Here is a 20,032-nt window from a genome sequence, read left to right as displayed (position 1 = left end):
GTGGACAGTAGACATAGAAAGTGCTTTGGTTCTATCATTCAACGTTACATGTGAGGCTGCCGTTGTGGACAGTAGACATAGAAAGTGGTTTGGTTCTATCATTCAACGCTACATGTGAGGCTGCCATTGTGGACAGTAGATATAGAAAGTGGTTTGGTTCTATCATTCAACGCTACATGTGAGGCTGCCATTGTGGACAGTAGACATAGAAAGTGGTTTGGTTCTATCAAGTAGAACCAGATAGCCAGAAGATGCTACCCGGCTCTCTGTCACCACTGGCCGTGAGTAGCTTAGTGAGGGGTAGCTACAGGATTTCGACCTGGGAGTAAATAATCTCATTTATGCAACACTGGGGAGGTTTCTACAGGGTCCCACAGTGTTGTGCACCTTGTTGTAGATGAGTGTGACTATCCTAAGGAGATGCTAGAATGCGCAAGATTGCTACTTTACTTGGAACGAAGCTCATCACGGCAGAAGGAGAGAAGTAAACACAATAGGGCCTGATTCACAAAGCTATTTTCAGAAACAAATCTGGTGAAATCTGCAGTAGTAAATCCCATGCAAGTGGTAGAGAGTGGGCGGAGCAAAGTGTGGTTAGGATTGTAGGTTTGTGAATACCCACATACCTGTAAGTTTGTGGACATTCACAAACTGAAATCTGACCCTTTCCAATTGTGGAAATGGTCAGCGATTTACTGAAGCCAACGGATGGAGTAACTTCCCATCCAGAACGGAAAGGTGAACAGATCACCCCAGATATGGTGGGGGTGTAGGAGAAAGACTTTCTCAATGAAGTAAAATATTTTCCCTATAGTGGAAAAAAGAACAACATTTCTATGCTCTTCTCACGGTGCCTAATTACAATTCCAGGTAATGGTAATAGGCAGCCAAGCTAAAAAGTAAATGACAGGTGCACTAGTACAAGGAAGAGCAAGGAAATAGGAATAATAACTAAATGCAAGTTTATTCCATGTACTTACAAAGAAATGGTTAAGCAAATTACATTATGTACAGTCTTTTTGTTGTTACAAAACATAAAGGCGATCACTTGCTCAGTTCTGCCCCAGAAATGCACTCTTTCCCTGATAGTTAAACCTGTTGGTGTGCATTGGCGGTGCACATAGATTTCATAATAATAATAGCTGTATTTGTAAAGTGCATGGCTAACTCCTAGCGGAGTGCCCCAGCTCTAAATGTCATTACTTTGTACATGATTGCATAAATTCCTGGTTGTTGATCACAGTAGGCAGGTCTGCCCATCTTTTGCGCTTGTGCTGGACAAGAAAAAGAAGGATGGTTAGTAGGGCTACACTGGTGTTGCAGGTGGATGATGAAGCAACTTGGATCCCAGCTTGTATCAAAGAGGTTTCAGTGGTTGACTGTGGTGATAAGGCCTGGCTGGCAACCACTCAGAATATCCCTTAGGAGACCACATGCAGGGCTTGGGGTGGAAAGACCAACAGGGGGAAAAGCAGTAATAGTGATTGAATGTAAGAATATCATGTGCAAAAGTACGGGCTTAGGAAAATATTGTAGCAATTACATAATTGTTAGACCTCACCATCTTAGGGTGTTCTTCCCCCAAATGTTTTGCCTGTTGTCCTCCAATTCTGCTGGATGTGTTTTGTTGGCCTTAGGAATCTGAGCACTTTAACACTTCCAACCAGGGCTAAAGTGCATGCGCTTCTCCACTAATACATGGTTCGATTGACTTATCCACTATTGGCACATTTAGTTTATCTATATGTCTCTAGTACAGTGCACTGCCTGTTCCCAGGGTCTTTAAATGTAATGCCACTAGTGGTCCTGCAGCACTGATTGGGCTATCCACACAAGTAGCACTTTAAACATGTCTCAGGCCTGCCACTGCAGAGCCTTTGTGTGCCATGTCGACTTGGATTGTAAAACCCTTTGCCAACTCCCCTTTTAGTACATATAAGTCACCCCTAAGGTAGGCTATAGGTAGCACAAAGGGAAATGTGCTGTGTAATCAAAAGGTAGGACATGTACTTATAAGTTTTGCATGTACTGGTAGTGAAAAACACCCACATTAATTGTTCACTACTGGGAGGCCTTCCCCTCTTATAGGTTAAGATTGGGAATTCCTTATTACACGTATAAGCTGTAATTCCTTATTGAAAAGGGGGGGTCCTGTCATGTTTCATATCATTGGAATGTTAATGATAAATTCATCTTTACCAGTAAAGAGGATTCATCACTACTCTTTCAAAAATGCCACTTTTAGAAAGGTAAAACCAAAGGGGTTGATGGACGAAGTGTTGAATATTGCAAGCACTCACCCCCAGTCAACTGATTTGGGTTTAATCCATCATCATTCTTTAGCTCACTCCGCCACCCCAGTTCAAACATGGCCATATGCAAATCAGTCTGACCCTATGCCTCATGGGAACAGTCCAGCCCGAACTGCCAAGCTATATCTTCCCTGGACCGGAAACAAGCATCCTGGGACCAGTTTCTGACTAATCATCCGTCTTCAGCCAGGCTAGCTTGAATCCAGTAGCAAAGTGAGCAAGGGACCCACATCTGGGCATACCCTGCCAACTTAGGGCGAACAAAGCAAAACCAAGGGGGATGATGGACGGAGTGTTGATCATTGCAAGCACTCACCCCCAGTCAACTGATCTGGGTGTCATCCATCATCATTCTTTAGCTCACTTCGCCACCCCAGTTCAGACATGGCCATATGCAAATCAGTCTGACCCTGTGCCTCATGGGAACAGTCCAGCCCGAACTGCCTAGCCATGTCTTCCCTGGACCGGAAACAAGCATCCTGGGACTGGTTTCTGGCAAATCATCTGTCATCAGCCAGGCTATCTTGAATCCAGTGGCAAAGTGAGCAAGGGACCCACGTCTGGGCATACCCTGCCAACTTAGGGCGAACAAAACAAAACCAAAGGGGTTGATGGAAAAAGGGGGTTGATGGAAGGAGTGTTGAACATCACTCCGCCACCCCAGTTCAGACATGGCTATATGCAAATCAGTCTGACCCTGTGCCTCATGGGAACAGTCCAGCCTGAACTGCCAAGCCATGTCTTCCACGGACTGGAAACAAGCATCCTGGGACCGGTTTTTGGCTAATCAGCCATCATCAGCCAGGCTAGCTTGAATCCAGTGGCATGGTGAGAAAAATAACGATGGATTTAGGCCTAGATCTCTGTACTGGGGTGTTATGGCTGTCTTTTTGCCAGCCCTCTGGAGAAGGAGAATGATGGAGAGTGACTCCAGCCTATCACCCCCATAGCATAGGGATTAGGCCGATAGACAGGGACCCTGTCTTATAGATATAAAGGCATTTTCGTGCCATTTCCCTTAGAGTAAGGCTTATGAATTTAAGTGAGGGGTTAGATATATAAGTATTAGTCATGATTTACTCATTTGCTAACATGCCGATCTGTTTTTCATGGAGCTATGCATATTATGGACTCCGTAGGCCTTAAGCGAGACAGACTCCATTTTGCTTTCTGCCTGGTAGCTCGAGAAGGCTTTCTAGGTTAAGAGTGATGTTTTAGTTTCAAGCTGTTGTTCGCTTGGAGAGAACCGGTTCAGGCTGACCCTTATCGAAGGAATGTATTTTTCTCCACTCCGAAGACACAACTTCAGGCTGGCCAGCTGGGAAAGTGTCCTTGGTACGGGGAGGTACAAGAATTTGGTGGGCGGCAGGTTACTGGCCGTGAATTTCCATGAAGGAACGGGCTTTGATATTAGCGAAGGTGTTAGTCTTTCAGTCAGTCAGTCCGTAGGCGGCATCTAGCCGTTAGCATCTCTGCCATTATTCATTTTCATGGTGGACAAGTCGCCATCTTTGAAGTCGGGGAAAGATTTAAGACCGAAACTCTCTGAAGATAGACTGAACGAGAAGTGGCGCGGAGCGCACTAATACAGAGAGAGAGAGAGAGACGGTAGCTAATAAACAGCAAGGTTCCGAGGTCCTGAGGGAAAGCAGACGAGATTGAGCCTAGCAGTGCAGACGTGTACTTGTGACGGCTGAGGGTGACTGCAAGGCGAGCCAGGACCCAGAGACGAGACAGGAGCCTAGATGACTGCCGAGTCCCGATTTCCCATTAACCAGGTGAAGTCCGACCGATTCTTATAGTATGTGCACCCTAACCTTTATCTTTTATTCCCTTTGCAAATGTAATGCTGCATAGTAATGTGATTTATGTTTATTGTTAATAAATACCCTAATTCATATAGAATTATCGTGTACCTGGTGCTTGTGTTCAATCTTGGTAAATGCCATTTCTAGTTGGGCACTGTTTAGGCGAACGGATGAGAAATCCCGATCAGACGAATGGTAACCAAATAAAGAGGGAGTGAGTGGACCTTTGATGTCATGAGCACGGAGTACACTATACAATCTGAATCCATATCCAAAGTTATTATTTTAGTTTTATCCTAAGTAGATTGCTGAGATATCATCCCAATAATGTTTCATAGGAATGTGGTCGTCGTTGATATGCGGCGTTAATGAGAGCGACGGGAGGGACACCGTCGTGTAAATCCACCAGATTGTGGCTTAAAATAAGTGAGAGCGTCAGGAGGGACACTGACGTGTAGGTTTCGCAGGATCGCGAACGATTTGGAAAAGGGAGCATTGGGTTCTGCAGGCCCGTGTGTAGACACGCCGGATTGTGTGTCAGATCTGCCCTAGGGTAGAACGGTCTGGGTCGGGGTGACCGCGAGGCCAACTGATGTGAATAAGATATTGTAGAAAATCCATATATGTATATTGTCATTCCCCATTCTTAGGTGCAATCTGTATATTTATCTGTATAGCTACTCATTGTGAATACGATCTAAGAAGGGAAGGTGAGTACGTTTTGGCTGGGTCACAGGGGCCCCTGGGGGCTGATCCCATCTAGACAGAAAATCCAGCCATTACATCTGGCGTCACGAACTGTTTACGAAGCCTGTGTGCATTGTGTTGTTTTAATCTAGTTGGTTTGCGCTCGGCTTGTACGTATAAAATTTTGTTTATAACTGTGTATATAATTTTTTGCGTGTTATTATGTTTCCGAAAAAATCATCGTCGGTTTTTAAATTACCGATTCAGATTCCCGGCTGGGAGTCTACGCCTTACGAGGCCTTGGCCCATGAGTGGGCTGATTCTACTGGTTTGAGTGAAAATTGGTCTTCATGCTTGGAGCAGGCGGAACCTGCCGATGTGATTTCATGCTTACAGAAAGCGCCAATAGTGAAGGGTGATGAGCTTCCTATTTTAGGACGCAGAGGGTGGATTATTCTTAATGCATACAGAATATTGCATGAGAAGTTTGTTCAACTACAGAAACAATTTAAAGATACGGAAGGACAGTGTGTTGAGTTGCAAAATGCGCATACTCTTTTGCGTTGTCAAAATAAACTGCTTGCCGACAAACTTGAAACATATCAGACCATTGCCGAAAGAGCTGCGGTCCGTATTGCACGATATAAGTATAAACATCGTCGTGGACGTGTGTCTTCACGCAAAGTGCGTATGATTGTAGCAAAAGCTGGAATGGATTGGAACCCCGATGAGTGGGACGGTAATATCTGGGATTCTCATACTTCTGACTCCTCGGCAGAGGAGGGTGACAAGCGCGAGGCTTCTCGCTCCGGACGTGATTGTAAATCTGCTTCTTGCATTGATTTGATTCCCGATTGTGACCGTGCTCGTTCTTCCCGTGCGGATGACGTGGCTTGCCCTGATTGTTCTGTTAAATCTAAGATGCGGGCCTCCTCGGAAGCTCTTCCCGCAGTTTCTGCTCACCCGATCTTTCGACGGAAATTACAACAAGCCCCTGGTAATCCGGGTGGTATCCCTCTTGACTGTATTGAAGATTTTACTCAGCAGGAGATTAGTGACATCCTGCAATGATTTAAACAACGGCCTGGTGAGGCCTTGCTTACCTGGATGGTGCGTCTTTATGAGCTTGGCGCTTCCGGTATTATGCTCGATGCTGTTGATTGCTTACGATTTTGCTCTTTGAGTTCTGATTCTACTATTCAGGACCATTTTCGGAATTTTAATGGTAATGTCCAAACTTCTTTGCTCCAGCTTGCGTCTGATGGCTGTAATCATAAATATCCAACAGAGTCTGATTGGCCCTCTGATGAAAAGCCGTGGTACACTCTGCGCGATGCGTCGCAACGTTTAAAGGAAGAAGTCATGAAAACGTGTATCTTCCTTAGTACTGCTGACAGGTTATTGGATGGTTTGTTAACATCTTCCGTGCGTAACCGCATTATACGTACTTCTCCTGTTGCTTACAAGCAGGTCATGATGACATTATTGATTAACCAAACTGGCAATCCTTTGTCTGCTGTGCTTGAGTCTGTTCGTCAGCTTGGTGAGCTGGGTGAATGGTTTAAACCTGAAAGACAATCCCGACCTGAGGGTCGTACTGGTGGGGACTATAAGTTCTCTAGACGTGACATGTTTCTTGCTCTCATTGCTGATGGTGTCAAAAGGGAAGAGATCGATGGTGAACCTAATAATATCCTATGGGATATGTTTCGTAAGCGTGGTTTGGATCGGAAGGAAGGTGCCCGTCGTGTGCGAAAGAATGATTATGATCGTGGTTCGGATGACAGTGGTGATGAGAGACGACGTGTGAATTTTGATCGCCGTGATGATCGGCGCCAAGAACGTGGTGGTTCCCCCCGTCGTAGTGATGGGAGGGGGAGAGAGGATGATCGTGAAAGGGGAAGAGATGATCGTGGTTCTAGCAGACGTAGAGATGCAAGGAGTTTTTCCCCTGATGTACGAAGGAGGGAGGATCGTAACAGACTCTCTGACCGTAACTCACAACTTTTTGAACCTGACACTAATCCGTTTCGTACTGGAGACGGATATGAACAAGAAATTCTGATACCAAAGAAAACTGAAAACATTTACCCTGATCTGTCTTGGTTGACGGAACGCAGGAAAAATGACTAGGAAATAGGTCAAGCTCCGGTACGCAGGTGGGCCCACAGAGATTACAGACCATATGTAGATGTTGAGATTTTTTGGAAACATCGTAATATCCAAAGGGCCCGAGCGTTAGTTGATACTGGGGCGGAGGCCACTTTAATTCATGGTAAGTCAAGGAAATTTCATGGACAGTCTTTTACAATTACCGGGCTGGGTGGTGAAGAAACACCCGCAGTTCAAACTGTACTTGAAATTAAAATTGGTAGGATTCCTCGTAGAGAATACTCTGTGTTGGTTGTGCCACTTTTGGAATACATTATTGGAATTGACATTTTGAAAGGTATGACTTTGCATTTGGATGATGGTTACTATCAGTTTGGTACTAGACAGTACATTTCGACCAGACCCGTACGGGTTGGCCGTTTACGCATGCCACCTATTAAGATCCCTTTAGCAACGAAAGTGGTTTCTCAGAAACAATATCGCATCCCAGGTGGTCATGAAGAAATTACAGCTACGATTCAGGATTTGGTTGACGCAGGAGTCATTACTCCGGTCACATCTGCTTGGAATAATCCTGTTTGGCCCGTGCGCAAAAGTGACAACTCTTGGCGCATGACTGTTGATTATCGAGAATTGAACAAATATACACCTAAATTGACTGTGGCAGTGCCTGACATTGTTACACTGATTGAGAGAATTCAAAAGCATCCGGGTACATGGTATGCTTCTATCGATATTGCTAATGCATTCTTTTCGATTCCAATTGCTCCCGAATGCCAGGAACAATTCAGTTTTACATGGAATGGACGTCAAATGACGTTCCGGAGTCTTCCTCAAGGCTATGTACATAGCCCTACGATCTGTCACCGGCTGGTGGCGGAACATTTATCTGAAGTGCCTACGATTCCACAAGTTCAGATTTGTCATTATATTGACGACATTTTGATTCAAGGTGAAACGCAAGATCAAGTACAGTCTCATTTAGATCAGATTATTGACTGTTTGCGAGCAAAAGGTTGGGAGATCAATCCTGACAAATTACAAACTCCATCCCAAGCTGTAAAATTTTTAGGAATTAATTGGCATGAGGGTCACAGAGAGGTGATCCCACAAGTTAAACGTAAAATACTTGATTTTGCTGTTCCCAGAAATAGGAAAGAGGCGCAATCCTTCATTGGGTTGTTTGGATTTTGGCGTCAACATATTCCCCATTTGAGTCAAATCTTGGCTCCACTGTATCGAGTCACTCGTAAAAAGAATGCGTTTGAGTGGGGTGAACCTCAACAGACTGCTTTTAATTTGGCTAAAGAAGCTATCCAGTATGCTTTGGATTTGTGGCCTGTGAGTGACGGTGATGTTGATTTGAATGTGTCCGTGGAAGGTCTGTATGCCAATTGGAGTTTATGGCAAAAGCAGGGCAGACAAAAAGTGCCATTAGGTTTTTGGACCAAAAAGTTGCCAGAGGCTGGTGAGCGTTACTCACCTTTTGAAAAACAGTTGCTTGCTTGTTACTGGGCTCTGGTGGATACCGAGCAATTGACTTTAGGCCATGCTGTGATTTTGAGGCCTGAAATTCCCATCATGCAGTGGGTTTTGAGTTCACCGAAGTCCCATCGAATTGGACATGCTCAGGAGGCTAGTGTGATTAAATGGAAATGGTACATTCAGGACAGGGCACGTGTGGGTCCGAAAGGTGTGGCGGTTTTACATGAGCGAGTGGTGCAGGCGCCCTCCAATGAGGCTGAAAGTGAGTGTTCGGTTCCCGTAGTGCAGGAGTCTCCCGTGAGGTGGGGTAAATCATTTGATGATCTGTCCGCGGAGGATAGAAAACATGTGTGGTTTACGGATGGTTCTGCGAAGTTCATTGGTGACAAGAGACATTGGAAAGCTGTCTCCTATAACCCGATTACACAGAAATTATTGAGCACAACTGGAGACGGTAAGAGTAGTCAATATGCTGAACTCTATGCGGTTTACCAAGTTTTGAAACAGGAGTTACCAGGTACATGTCATATTTTCACTGATTCTTGGTCCACTGCAAATGGACTAGCGGTGTGGCTGCCTACATGGCACTTGCATAATTGGGAATTGCACTCCAAAGAGTTGTGGGGTAAAGAATTGTGGCAAGAAATTTGGGAACTGCTTCCGCAGAGTACTGTAACAATCTTTCACGTGGATGCTCATACTCCAATCGACTCCCTTGACAAATTTTTCCATAACATTGCAGATGAACAGTCTAAAATTTCTGAGGCAGTGGTTGACATGCAAGATTCTGATTTGGCGGGATTGGCGAAATGGGCCCATCAGAAAGCAGGACATTTTGGAGAGAAAGCCACTAACAGGTGGGCTGCTGATAGAGGAATTCATATTCCCTTTTCTTTAATTAAAGATGCCATTCTACATTGTCCCATTTGCCAGCATTCTAGAAAGAAAGAGGTGCCTCAAATTGTTCGAGGCCACTTACATCGAGGTAAATTGCCCGCCCAAATTTGGCAGATTGATTATGTTGGTCCGCTTCCCATGAGCAGAAATTGTCAATACATTTGTACAGTGGTTGATACTTATAGTGGCCTTTTGGTCGCTTTCCCTTGCAAGAATGCTACCCAAGTGAATACAATTAAAACCCTGGAGCTAATTATTTTGTATTATGGTGTCCCATTCCAAATTCAATCAGACAATGCATCCCACTTTCGTGGAAGATTGGTGCAGGAATTCTGTATGGAGAACAATATTGATTGGGTGTTTCATATTCCATATTATCCACAAGCTTCAGGACTGATTGAGAGAATGAATGGCTTGTTGAAAGAACAGTTGCGCAAGTTGACTGATGATCGTTACAGCCAGTGGAGAGATGTCCTACTTCAAGCTTTACTTATTTTGAATAATCGTCCCTTGTTACATGCTGAATCTCCTTTGATGCGTTTGTTTCCTCCACATGTTGATGCGAAACCTAATTCTGTTGGAACTACTGTCACATATTGGGAAATTACCTCCGGTGCTATGGCTCCATGTAGAGCAACCCCAGGTTCCGCAGGCCTTGACCTGCATGCATTAAATGATGCTCACTTCCCAGGAAAGGATCGAATAATTGTTGAAACTGGCATCGGTGTCTCTATACCTGCCGGTAGTTTTGGATTAATTGCCCCTAGATCTGGCCTGGCCCTGAAAGGTGTTCAAGTACTCGGAGGAGTGATCGACAGTGATTATCAGGGAGAGATTAAGGTTCTCTTGCTTAATAGCAGTGAGACGGATTTGTTTATCAAAAAGTCTGACCGTGTTGCTCAGTTATTGATTATGCCTGTCTTCAGTGGTGAGATTAAAAAAGGCTCTGCCCCAACGTTGCTAACTGTGCGAGGACAAAAAGGCTTCGGTTCATCTGATCTTCCTGGAGCTAAAATATGGGTGCAATCGCCTAAAAATCCTCCTGAACAGGCTGACATTATTGCGACCGGTCATGACAACACCGTTTTGGTGATGAAGCCAGGGAAAGATGGCTGGGAAGCTGTCCCAGCTGATAAATGTTACTTACGAGAATGATTAAGGCCTGTGTTTGTATTCTTTCAGATCATTCTCTGGACTGCTGCTGCAGGATGTGTCGGCGTTGGACTCCTTTTGGCCTGCTACGCCGGGAGAGGAGAGGATCTACCGACGCCGAGTGATGGGATAACAAGAGCCGCGCGATCTGCGTGGCAGAAATCGTCAAATTTTTGGATCACACTCGCTAAACGAGTGACGAACTCTCCGCATTTTTGCCTTACCCCCATGAATTCTGTCACTGACATTTTATCGACCTGTTTGGTTGCTGTCCCTGCATCTACTGAAACTCTGCACCATATATTCAATGTATCCAATGCCCGACCTAATGTTATTCTGGGCGACTTCTTGGCCCATGAATTTTGTCCTTCATGTACTCTTCTTCCAGACCAGGATGTCCTTATTAATTCCAGAATTACTACTTTTAATATTACCCCTGGTGACCTTTGTTTTATCATGACCTGCAATCCTAAAGCCATCTCTGAATGTCTGCGGTTGAAACTTCAAGCCGCTACTACTTTTTCATTTCATCAACGTTTGCTATGCTCAAAAAGACTTCCTAACTCATGCCTTTCAGTGAAGAACAATATGACTTGTAAAAGTTTAGTTGTAGCCACTAGCCATTATCGTTCAATATTGTTACCAGCTGGATGGCTCTTTTCTTGCGGGAATTCATCTAGGCCCTATATTCCTGCGAATATTTCTGGTGGCCCGTGTGCCATTACTAGATTAAGTTTGCTAATGTTTTCTTCACATCCTCCTTCACATTCCCGTATTGTCCGAGACTCAATGTCATTACATGAAGATTGTGATTCCTCTGTTCACCTCTATTCTAGATCAGAATATCTTGGTTTAGCTTTTTCTATTATTGGTGTTCCAGCATTGGCCGTTTACAATGCCAAAACAATCGGCAAAATGGCCTGCTGGATGGTCAAATCGATCAACCAAACATCTACTGTTTTATCAGATTTATTATTAGATTCCCAAGGTGAACGTAGAGCTATTTTGCAAAACCGTGCAGCAATTGATTATTTGTTGTTAAAACATGGACACGAGTGCTCTGAATTTGAAGGTCTATGCTGTTTTAATTTATCTGACCATTCTAAAGATATCCAATCCCATATTAATAAACTCCATGACTTGACTGCAGAAATTAGAGAACACATAGATCAGGGTTTCTTTGACTGGCTTTTTAACTGGCTCCCTGACATGCATTTTTTACGACAAATTTTGGGAGGGGTTATTGTTGCTGTTTGCATCCTTATAGCAATTTGTTGCTTTATTCAGTGTATCCCTTCCCTATTACAATTTTTTAGACTTACTAAGGCTCGTAGATCAGTTAGTTTTGTTTCATATTATTCGTCTACTGACGTTAGTTCCATTTAGTTACTGGTTAATAGACTGGAGTCAAGGGGTGTAATGTTATGGCTGTCTTTTTGCCAGCCCTCTGGAGAAGGAGAATGATGGAGAGTGACTCCAGCCTATCACCCCCATAGCATAGGGATTAGGCCGATAGACAGGGACCCTGTCTTATAGATATAAAGGCATTTTCGTGCCATTTCCCTTAGAGTAAGGCTTATGAATTTAAGTGAGGGGTTAGATATATAAGTATTAGTCATGATTTACTCATTTGCTAACATGCCGATCTGTTTTTCATGGAGCTATGCATATTATGGACTCCGTAGGCCTTAAGCGAGACAGACTCCATTTTGCTTTCTGCCTGGTAGCTCGAGAAGGCTTTCTAGGTTAAGAGTGATGTTTTAGTTTCAAGCTGTTGTTCGCTTGGAGAGAACCGGTTCAGGCTGACCCTTATCGAAGGAATGTATTTTTCTCCACTCCGAAGACACAACTTCAGGCTGGCCAGCTGGGAAAGTGTCCTTGGTACGGGGAGGTACAAGAATTTGGTGGGCGGCAGGTTACTGGCCGTGAATTTCCATGAAGGAACGGGCTTTGATATTAGCGAAGGTGTTAGTCTTTCAGTCAGTCAGTCCGTAGGCGGCATCTAGCCGTTAGCATCTCTGCCATTATTCATTTTCATGGTGGACAAGTCGCCATCTTTGAAGTCGGGGAAAGATTTAAGACCGAAACTCTCTGAAGATAGACTGAACGAGAAGTGGCGCGGAGCGCACTAATACAGAGAGAGAGAGAGAGACGGTAGCTAATAAACAGCAAGGTTCCGAGGTCCTGAGGGAAAGCAGACGAGATTGAGCCTAGCAGTGCAGACGTGTACTTGTGACGGCTGAGGGTGACTGCAAGGCGAGCCAGGACCCAGAGACGAGACAGGAGCCTAGATGACTGCCGAGTCCCGATTTCCCATTAACCAGGTGAAGTCCGACCGATTCTTATAGTATGTGCACCCTAACCTTTATCTTTTATTCCCTTTGCAAATGTAATGCTGCATAGTAATGTGATTTATGTTTATTGTTAATAAATACCCTAATTCATATAGAATTATCGTGTACCTGGTGCTTGTGTTCAATCTTGGTAAATGCCATTTCTAGTTGGGCACTGTTTAGGCGAACGGATGAGAAATCCCGATCAGACGAATGGTAACCAAATAAAGAGGGAGTGAGTGGACCTTTGATGTCATGAGCACGGAGTACACTATACAATCTGAATCCATATCCAAAGTTATTATTTTAGTTTTATCCTAAGTAGATTGCTGAGATATCATCCCAATAATGTTTCATAGGAATGTGGTCGTCGTTGATATGCGGCGTTAATGAGAGCGACGGGAGGGACACCGTCGTGTAAATCCACCAGATTGTGGCTTAAAATAAGTGAGAGCGTCAGGAGGGACACTGACGTGTAGGTTTCGCAGGATCGTGAACGATTTGGAAAAGGGAGCATTGGGTTCTGCAGGCCCGTGTGTAGACACGCCGGATTGTGTGTCAGATCTGCCCTAGGGTAGAACGGTCTGGGTCGGGGTGACCGCGAGGCCAACTGATGTGAATAAGATATTGTAGAAAATCCATATATGTATATTGTCATTCCCCATTCTTAGGTGCAATCTGTATATTTATCTGTATAGCTACTCATTGTGAATACGATCTAAGAAGGGAAGGTGAGTACGTTTTGGCTGGGTCACAGGGGCCCCTGGGGGCTGATCCCATCTAGACAGAAAATCCAGCCATTACATGGGGTGAATGGATGACACTGTTCTGCATTCTGTCCTTCAACTGTTGTTTTTGCATTTGTTACCCCAAGTGGTACGGGTATGCCCAGACGTGGGTCCCATGCTCTCCATCCAACAGGGATCAGGCTATCCTGGCTGAAGAGGGGTGAAACCAGTCCTAGGATGCTTGTTTCCAGTCCAGGGAGGACCTGGCTTGGCAGTTCGAGCTGGACTGTTCCCATGAGGCACAGGGTCAGACTGATTTGCATATGGCCATGTCTGAACTGGGGTGATGAAGTGAGCTAAAGAATGATGATGGATTAAACCCAGATCAGTTGACTGGGGGTGAGTGCTTGCAATGTTCAACACTCCATCAAGACTGATTTGCATATGGCTGGGTTCAAACTGGAATGGCACGGTGAGCAAAAAAACGATGGATGTAGGACCAGATCTCTGTACTGGGGTGAATGTATGACTTTGTTCTGCATTCTGTCCATCAACTGTTGTTTTTACTTTTAGAAAGGTGGCATTTTTCTGCTCTTAGCCCTGTGTGCCTGCAGCCTGTCTCCAATACACATCTGGGGTGGATGACACCTGGACTTTGTGCATTCCTTCTAGACAGCCACACAAAAGGGAGCTTAGGTGGGACTGAGTGGCCATCCACATCCTGATGGGCCATCCTCGGAAGGATAGGAGGGAGGAGCTGGCACTTACACTTGAATAGGCTGATCCCTGTCCCTACTCAAAGGTATGTATACCCCCTGTGGAGTGTCTGGAGTCAGGGCTGGGAGGAAGGACCTCTGTGCACTTCAGAGCCCCTCTTTGAAGTCACCTCCACTTCAAAGGCACAACTAACCAACAAAAATCCACTCATCAATGACGTTGCACGATTCGGAACCAGCATACAGTTTCCTCAACGCTGATGCATTGTTGCTGCTGCACAGACCCGCGAGTCGCCGACTGCGCGGCGCATTGCCTCTATTCTCGATGCATTGCCTACATCCTGCGGTTCGATGATGACGCATCTCAGATTGGCATAGCTTAACAATGGTGCATCGCCTACAATCCAGAAGTTTGACACGATGTATTGCCTTTTTTCTTCTCGCATCTTGACTTTGTCGACGTTGCATCTCAGGTACTTTTCAGTGGGCCAAGACTAGTCCCTGTATCCAACCCGCGCTCTGGCCCTGAACTTTTTAGATTTACCCTGGTCAATCGCGAGCAGATTTCCGCGATTAGCTCTTTAAGCTTCTGAACTCTATATTTTCATTTATTCTTAAAAATTCATAACACCGGTTATACTTATTGTTTTTTGTTGTTGTTTTGTTCATAGAAATATACGCTATTTGTCTAACTTGGTGTGGAGTCTTTTTGTGCTGTTTTTACTGTGATTCTGTTTGAAGTGTTGCACAAATACTTTACACATTGCCTCTTAAAATAAGTGTGACAGAATGTTTTGGGTGATCTGCAAAGCGAGGGTGAGAAAAAGGGCGGCCCCAAAACACTTTTTCACCATGCATTTTCCGTAAGAAAAATTAGACAACAATACACAGATGATGGCTAAACAGAGTTACACCAAATTTGGGAGAAAGCTAGATCTTTACCCAGAAATTGTGTTTTTTGTGATTTGGTGTAAATCTGATAGTAGTTTTTTAGAAATTAAAGTTCAAAATTTATAGATATCTTGCCAGTTGATGCCATAAGATTTCTGCAGGAATTGGGACACAAATGAAAAAATACGAGCAATGTGATTGGTCCCCCCCAATCAGCTGGCTCGCTCCCATTGGATTTACATTCCTGTGGGAGTAAGTGATCTGATTAGCTTGCAGCACCATGAAAGAAAATGTTTTGGCTGCCATTACAAGACACTGTGGCTTGGTCCCCTTGTCATGAAAATAAAAATATATATGTGTATTAGAGGTCCTGGCCCTTATTTTAGGTTCCAGAGGAACCACGCTGATCTGCAAAAGTAAAAAGGTTTTGGGGCAGTTCGCCGCAGCAGCCCTGCCAAGCATATTGCAGCCTCAGGAACCACTGTAATACCACCAGGGATGTCTGATCCCTGGCAGTTGTGGTGGTGCCAATGCGGTCCGACTGCCCAAGTCGTAATGGGGCGGTCAAACGGCATTGCATGCACCGCCACCCTGGGATTGCCTTAGTCATATTAAGGCCCTTTTTCTAGAAAGACAAAATACAAGAAATATGAAAGAAATGAAGTTAAATACCACACTTTGAAAAATGTTGCTAAATACCACCAAGGCAATTTAGGTAATCTCGTCAAGGGGACAATTTTGTCACTTTATTTTTCTTTACATATGTATCTTCTAGGATTAGGGGATCACATGTAAAACAAAACTAAAGTATTGTGAGCATGAGTGTACCCTGGACTGTTTTGTTTCTTAAAATATCTGTTCCCTAGAAAACCAAAATAAACTGGTTTGGGTTATCCCTACTGCAATTTAGATGAAAACCATCAATATTTTTTAGCTTTAAGTTCGATTTTTATTTAGTATAGTAATTTATCTCTACTCTTTTATTGGGACAGCAAATTCAAAGGCGAATCTTTTCAAAGAGACCTTCAGCTTTCACCAGCATATTTCTACAAGCCCAGTGGACGACGGATATACAGATGTTTCATCTACTGACGAAGGTGCAGAGCAGTGTTTAAAAACATCTACTGCTCGGTTAACCTCCCCTCCAGTGCAAGAGTCCAGCAAACTACTCAAGAAATCAAAACGGGTGCACGTACCTGTAAGTATACAACAATTCTGTCCACTTAGGGTCTATTGAATTAGAAGAGGTAGAGAGAGGTGCATGTAAATAACTGACAAAGGTGTCAACCTCTATTTTTGATTCTGTTCTGTAAAACTGGTCACATGGCTAAGCTGCTGACTTTTGGACCTGTACACTTTGATTCTTAACCAGGAGACCGCGTTGTACAGAATGTATGTAGAGGGAGACATCGTCTCCTCACACTAATATATTATCGGTATATTGCTTGACATCTGAGTGCAGCAAACACAAGGAGCTGATGGACAGATCGCTGAAACTTTTCGGACACTCACCCCCAGTCACAGATCTGGGTTGAATCCATCATCGTTCTTTAGCTCACTTTGCCACCCCAGTTCAGACACAGCTATATGCAAATCAGTCTTGACCCTGTGCCTCACACACAGCTTCACAACACACATCGAGGTGTCTGACACTTGCGTACTGGTTCCCCTCCTAAGGCACCTAAAGGTGAGTCAGTTCATAGTATGCACAATAGAAGATACAAGTTGCATAAAACACAACATAAACACACATCTGTAAAAGAAAAGAAGTAAAATGTCCGAAATGTACGCAGGGACTGCATTACTGAAGTCAGTTAATTTAAGTTTTTTTTACAGCCTGAGAACTCGATCAGTGTTTATGCCTGTAAAGTGAAAAACATAATTATAGGGCCCAATATGGCCACATTTCAAAGTTAGTTTTTAAATACTTCCGCGTCTGAAACCCGGCAGGACCTGCATGACTTGAAGTCCTGCTTATTATATTTTAAAACTTGTCATCTTCAGTTCTGTATTGGTGCACATATTTTTTTGTATTAAACTCTATAGACTGAGCAACAGTGCAACAGTGCAATGTGCCAAATCCAGCTAACACAATTGGAATGTATTGCAGCTGTACATTTGTATGATTCCATTATTCCCTTATTAATGAATGGTGATGACCATAGTAAGCATTTGTTTTCGACTGCACATTGGTGGATGGTTTTTATTGGAGGCTGTTCCTCATCTTAATTGAAATTAATTGATATAATGGTAATTCATAAGTGTTGTCACTGTAAATGCTGAAATTCTTTGGGAAATGGAATTTCATGATACAGCCTTTTTGGCCATCTATGTTAATTTAGTGGTCATCATCAAAATTAAGCTAACTTGTAATACAGGCTGATAACTTTAAGTATGGGGCATTGCCTGCGAAATACTATCCACGCTAAGCTTACAGAGCCTTCCCTTCTGGAAACTCTTGTCATTTTTGAAAGATGTCATTTCAGTGTTTTGGCTTATGCTCTTGATGTCTTGCTGTTGACCTCAAATCAATACAAACTTTGTCTTGATTGTATAATGAAGTCAGTATGACTGATTCAGATTTCCAAGAGGCCATTTGATTTTCATTGAGTGCTATAGAAAGGGTTGCCTCCTTTCTATCTAATTTAATAAAGATTTGTGTTACTTATAGAAATATTAAAAACAACTAAAAATTGATTTAATAAAACCAAACTAGCTCATTAACCTTAGATGTTGGCAACTGTGACATGATAGAAATATTATTTATCCCCAGTGGCCCTTTCATGTCACCAGATATGTTACCCGAATGCTAAAGCAAAGCCAGTAAGAATGTTTACTCCAGTTTCTATGAATGTGTGAATCTGTGATCTTGGGGTCGATGCCGTTATGCATAGAGCTCTTAAGTCGTTTTCCCATGTTATTTCCATTGTAATAGAAATTTGGATCTGCTAAGAAGCCATCATGGAAAGATGAAATGCCTATGGAGGAACGAGAAGAAACCCGTGCAGATCTTGCTCGTCTCGAAAATCGACACAACTTCCTTAAGAATCCTCGTTTCTTCCCACCCAACACTTTACACGGCGGCAGGTCACTCATTGCGCCAATTAAGAAAACAGAAAAAATGGTTGCTGGTAGAAAAAGAGTGCTGGAAGAAAGGTATGTCAAACTTGTGCCTATAAAGGGAAATTCCAGAATTTCATGCTATTTTTCTTGTTTCTTAGCAAAGTTCAAATGTGAAAAAAATTGAATTTGCAGCACAAGGAATTTGACATGGACGATAAGGAACAAGTGAAAACCTACATTTGAAATGTGATGAATAGTTATATTTATAAGTGATAGAAATAAGCTGGTGGAGTCATGGGCAGGAATGGTTAGCAGATAACGCTGTGTCATCAAGGAGACTAGATTTCAGTTCATGTTGACTTTTACAAACCACTGTAATCTTAAACTCTAATCAAATCGATTTGAACCAGAGTTAGAATTTCCAGAATGCAGTGGAGGTGCGGTAAAATAGCATGTTTGGATGAAAATATATTGATCAAGTACTGTTATACCGCTAGAGGTTTTAATTTCTCTGCCCTCGTCCCACACATTCAGTAGTTGATCTTTATACTTGACTTTTCCAATTCCTTTTCCATTGTGATTTTTGGTCACCCTGCTGGTTGTCAGAATAGAGGTTTTTTTTAGAAAGTAGACATCATTCCCAGGAACAGTGCAGGAATTTGCCACATTCTAGCCAATAAAGTATTTTCCCTTTAAATGATCTACATCACCAAAGAAAATTGTAATTGTCCTACCATTTCTTGTGGTTTGACACCACCTGATGTTGGCAGTAAAAGGCAGCAGTCTTATCCTGCCTTGGGCAACGGCTGACCTTGCCCATTCCCCTATCCTAAGACCTCATAGACACCTTCTGTCCATTATCAGCCTCCTGCTGGCTGTTCTTAACTCCAAATTCGATCACTATTTAGTATTGTTGTCACATAAACTTTGAAATCAGCTGCTTCAAGGCCCATCTCTTCACTCCTCTCCTTTGAAAGGACTTAGGAAACCTTCCATGGAAGGACTTAGGAAACCTTCCATGGAAGGACTTCGGAAACCTTCCTCTTCCCAGAACTTGCGGTGAAACGTAGGTTACTTCACGCTCCTCCTTCTATAAACTAGGTCACCACTAGTCTGACTAAACAGAACAGCCCCAGTGAAAAATGTCAGGCCCTGTACTCTGTTTAAACATGCATGAATTCCTTATCATAGGCCACTTCCATGCCTCGTTTAGAAACAAAACCTGCATGGACATTCTGTTTCACCTAGCAGACCTTCAACATCAACAGGCACTCTGTTCAGTTACCTCTTAGTCTTAAATATCTCTAATCTTGATTTAGTTCCAGACTTTCCATTGGCACCTATGACTACCCTAAATATATTATTGATTTTCATATTCAATGCAACATGACAATCCACACAAATATAGAAAATCTGGAAGAATTTAACGTTATATTTAATTCCTTTCTATCATTAAAAAAATTCAAGGCCACTTAACATCCTCTGTCTACTACCTTACCCTGATGGCCAATTAGGACTTTGCCCAATTTACTGGCAAACTGCGCACCCCTGTCCATAGAGCATTCAGGGGCTTCTGATAATCAACAACTTCTCCACAAGAAGAGCCAGGAAGCTACTTTAGCTTACCATCCGAGATTTGAAAGATTTTACAATCCCAACTGTCCTGTCCACACTCCTTCAATTTCTTGGCACATGCTGTGGTATAAAAACTACCAGAGCAGTCCAACATGATAATTTAAAAATCATTCAACACGGCCTTCCACATATGACCAACTCATTCCTTGTGATTAGTTGAGCAGGGAGTGCCAATGCCTGGACAAAAACCCCTCTGGCCTTCTAAGAGATTCT

General features: G+C 43.4%; 1 protein-coding gene across 1 annotated transcript in view; it reads left to right on the top strand.

Moving 5' to 3' along the window:
• DLEC1 (DLEC1 cilia and flagella associated protein) overlaps window positions 1–20,032 on the top strand; it is a 712,951-nt gene that overhangs the window by 95,297 nt on the left and 597,622 nt on the right. Inside the window, exons 6-7 of the mRNA XM_086940885.1 lie at window positions 16,114–16,319; window positions 18,057–18,277. Coding sequence (XP_086797011.1) covers window positions 16,114–16,319; window positions 18,057–18,277 — 427 coding nt within the window. The remainder of the gene's footprint in view (window positions 1–16,113; window positions 16,320–18,056; window positions 18,278–20,032) is intronic.

Source organism: Lissotriton vulgaris, chromosome 10, assembly GCF_964263255.1.
Source record: "Lissotriton vulgaris chromosome 10, aLisVul1.2, whole genome shotgun sequence".
Classification (NCBI taxonomy): Eukaryota; Metazoa; Chordata; class Amphibia; order Caudata; family Salamandridae; genus Lissotriton; species Lissotriton vulgaris.
Note: the sequence above shows the minus strand (reverse complement) of the source record. Positions and strands in the feature narration are given on the sequence as shown.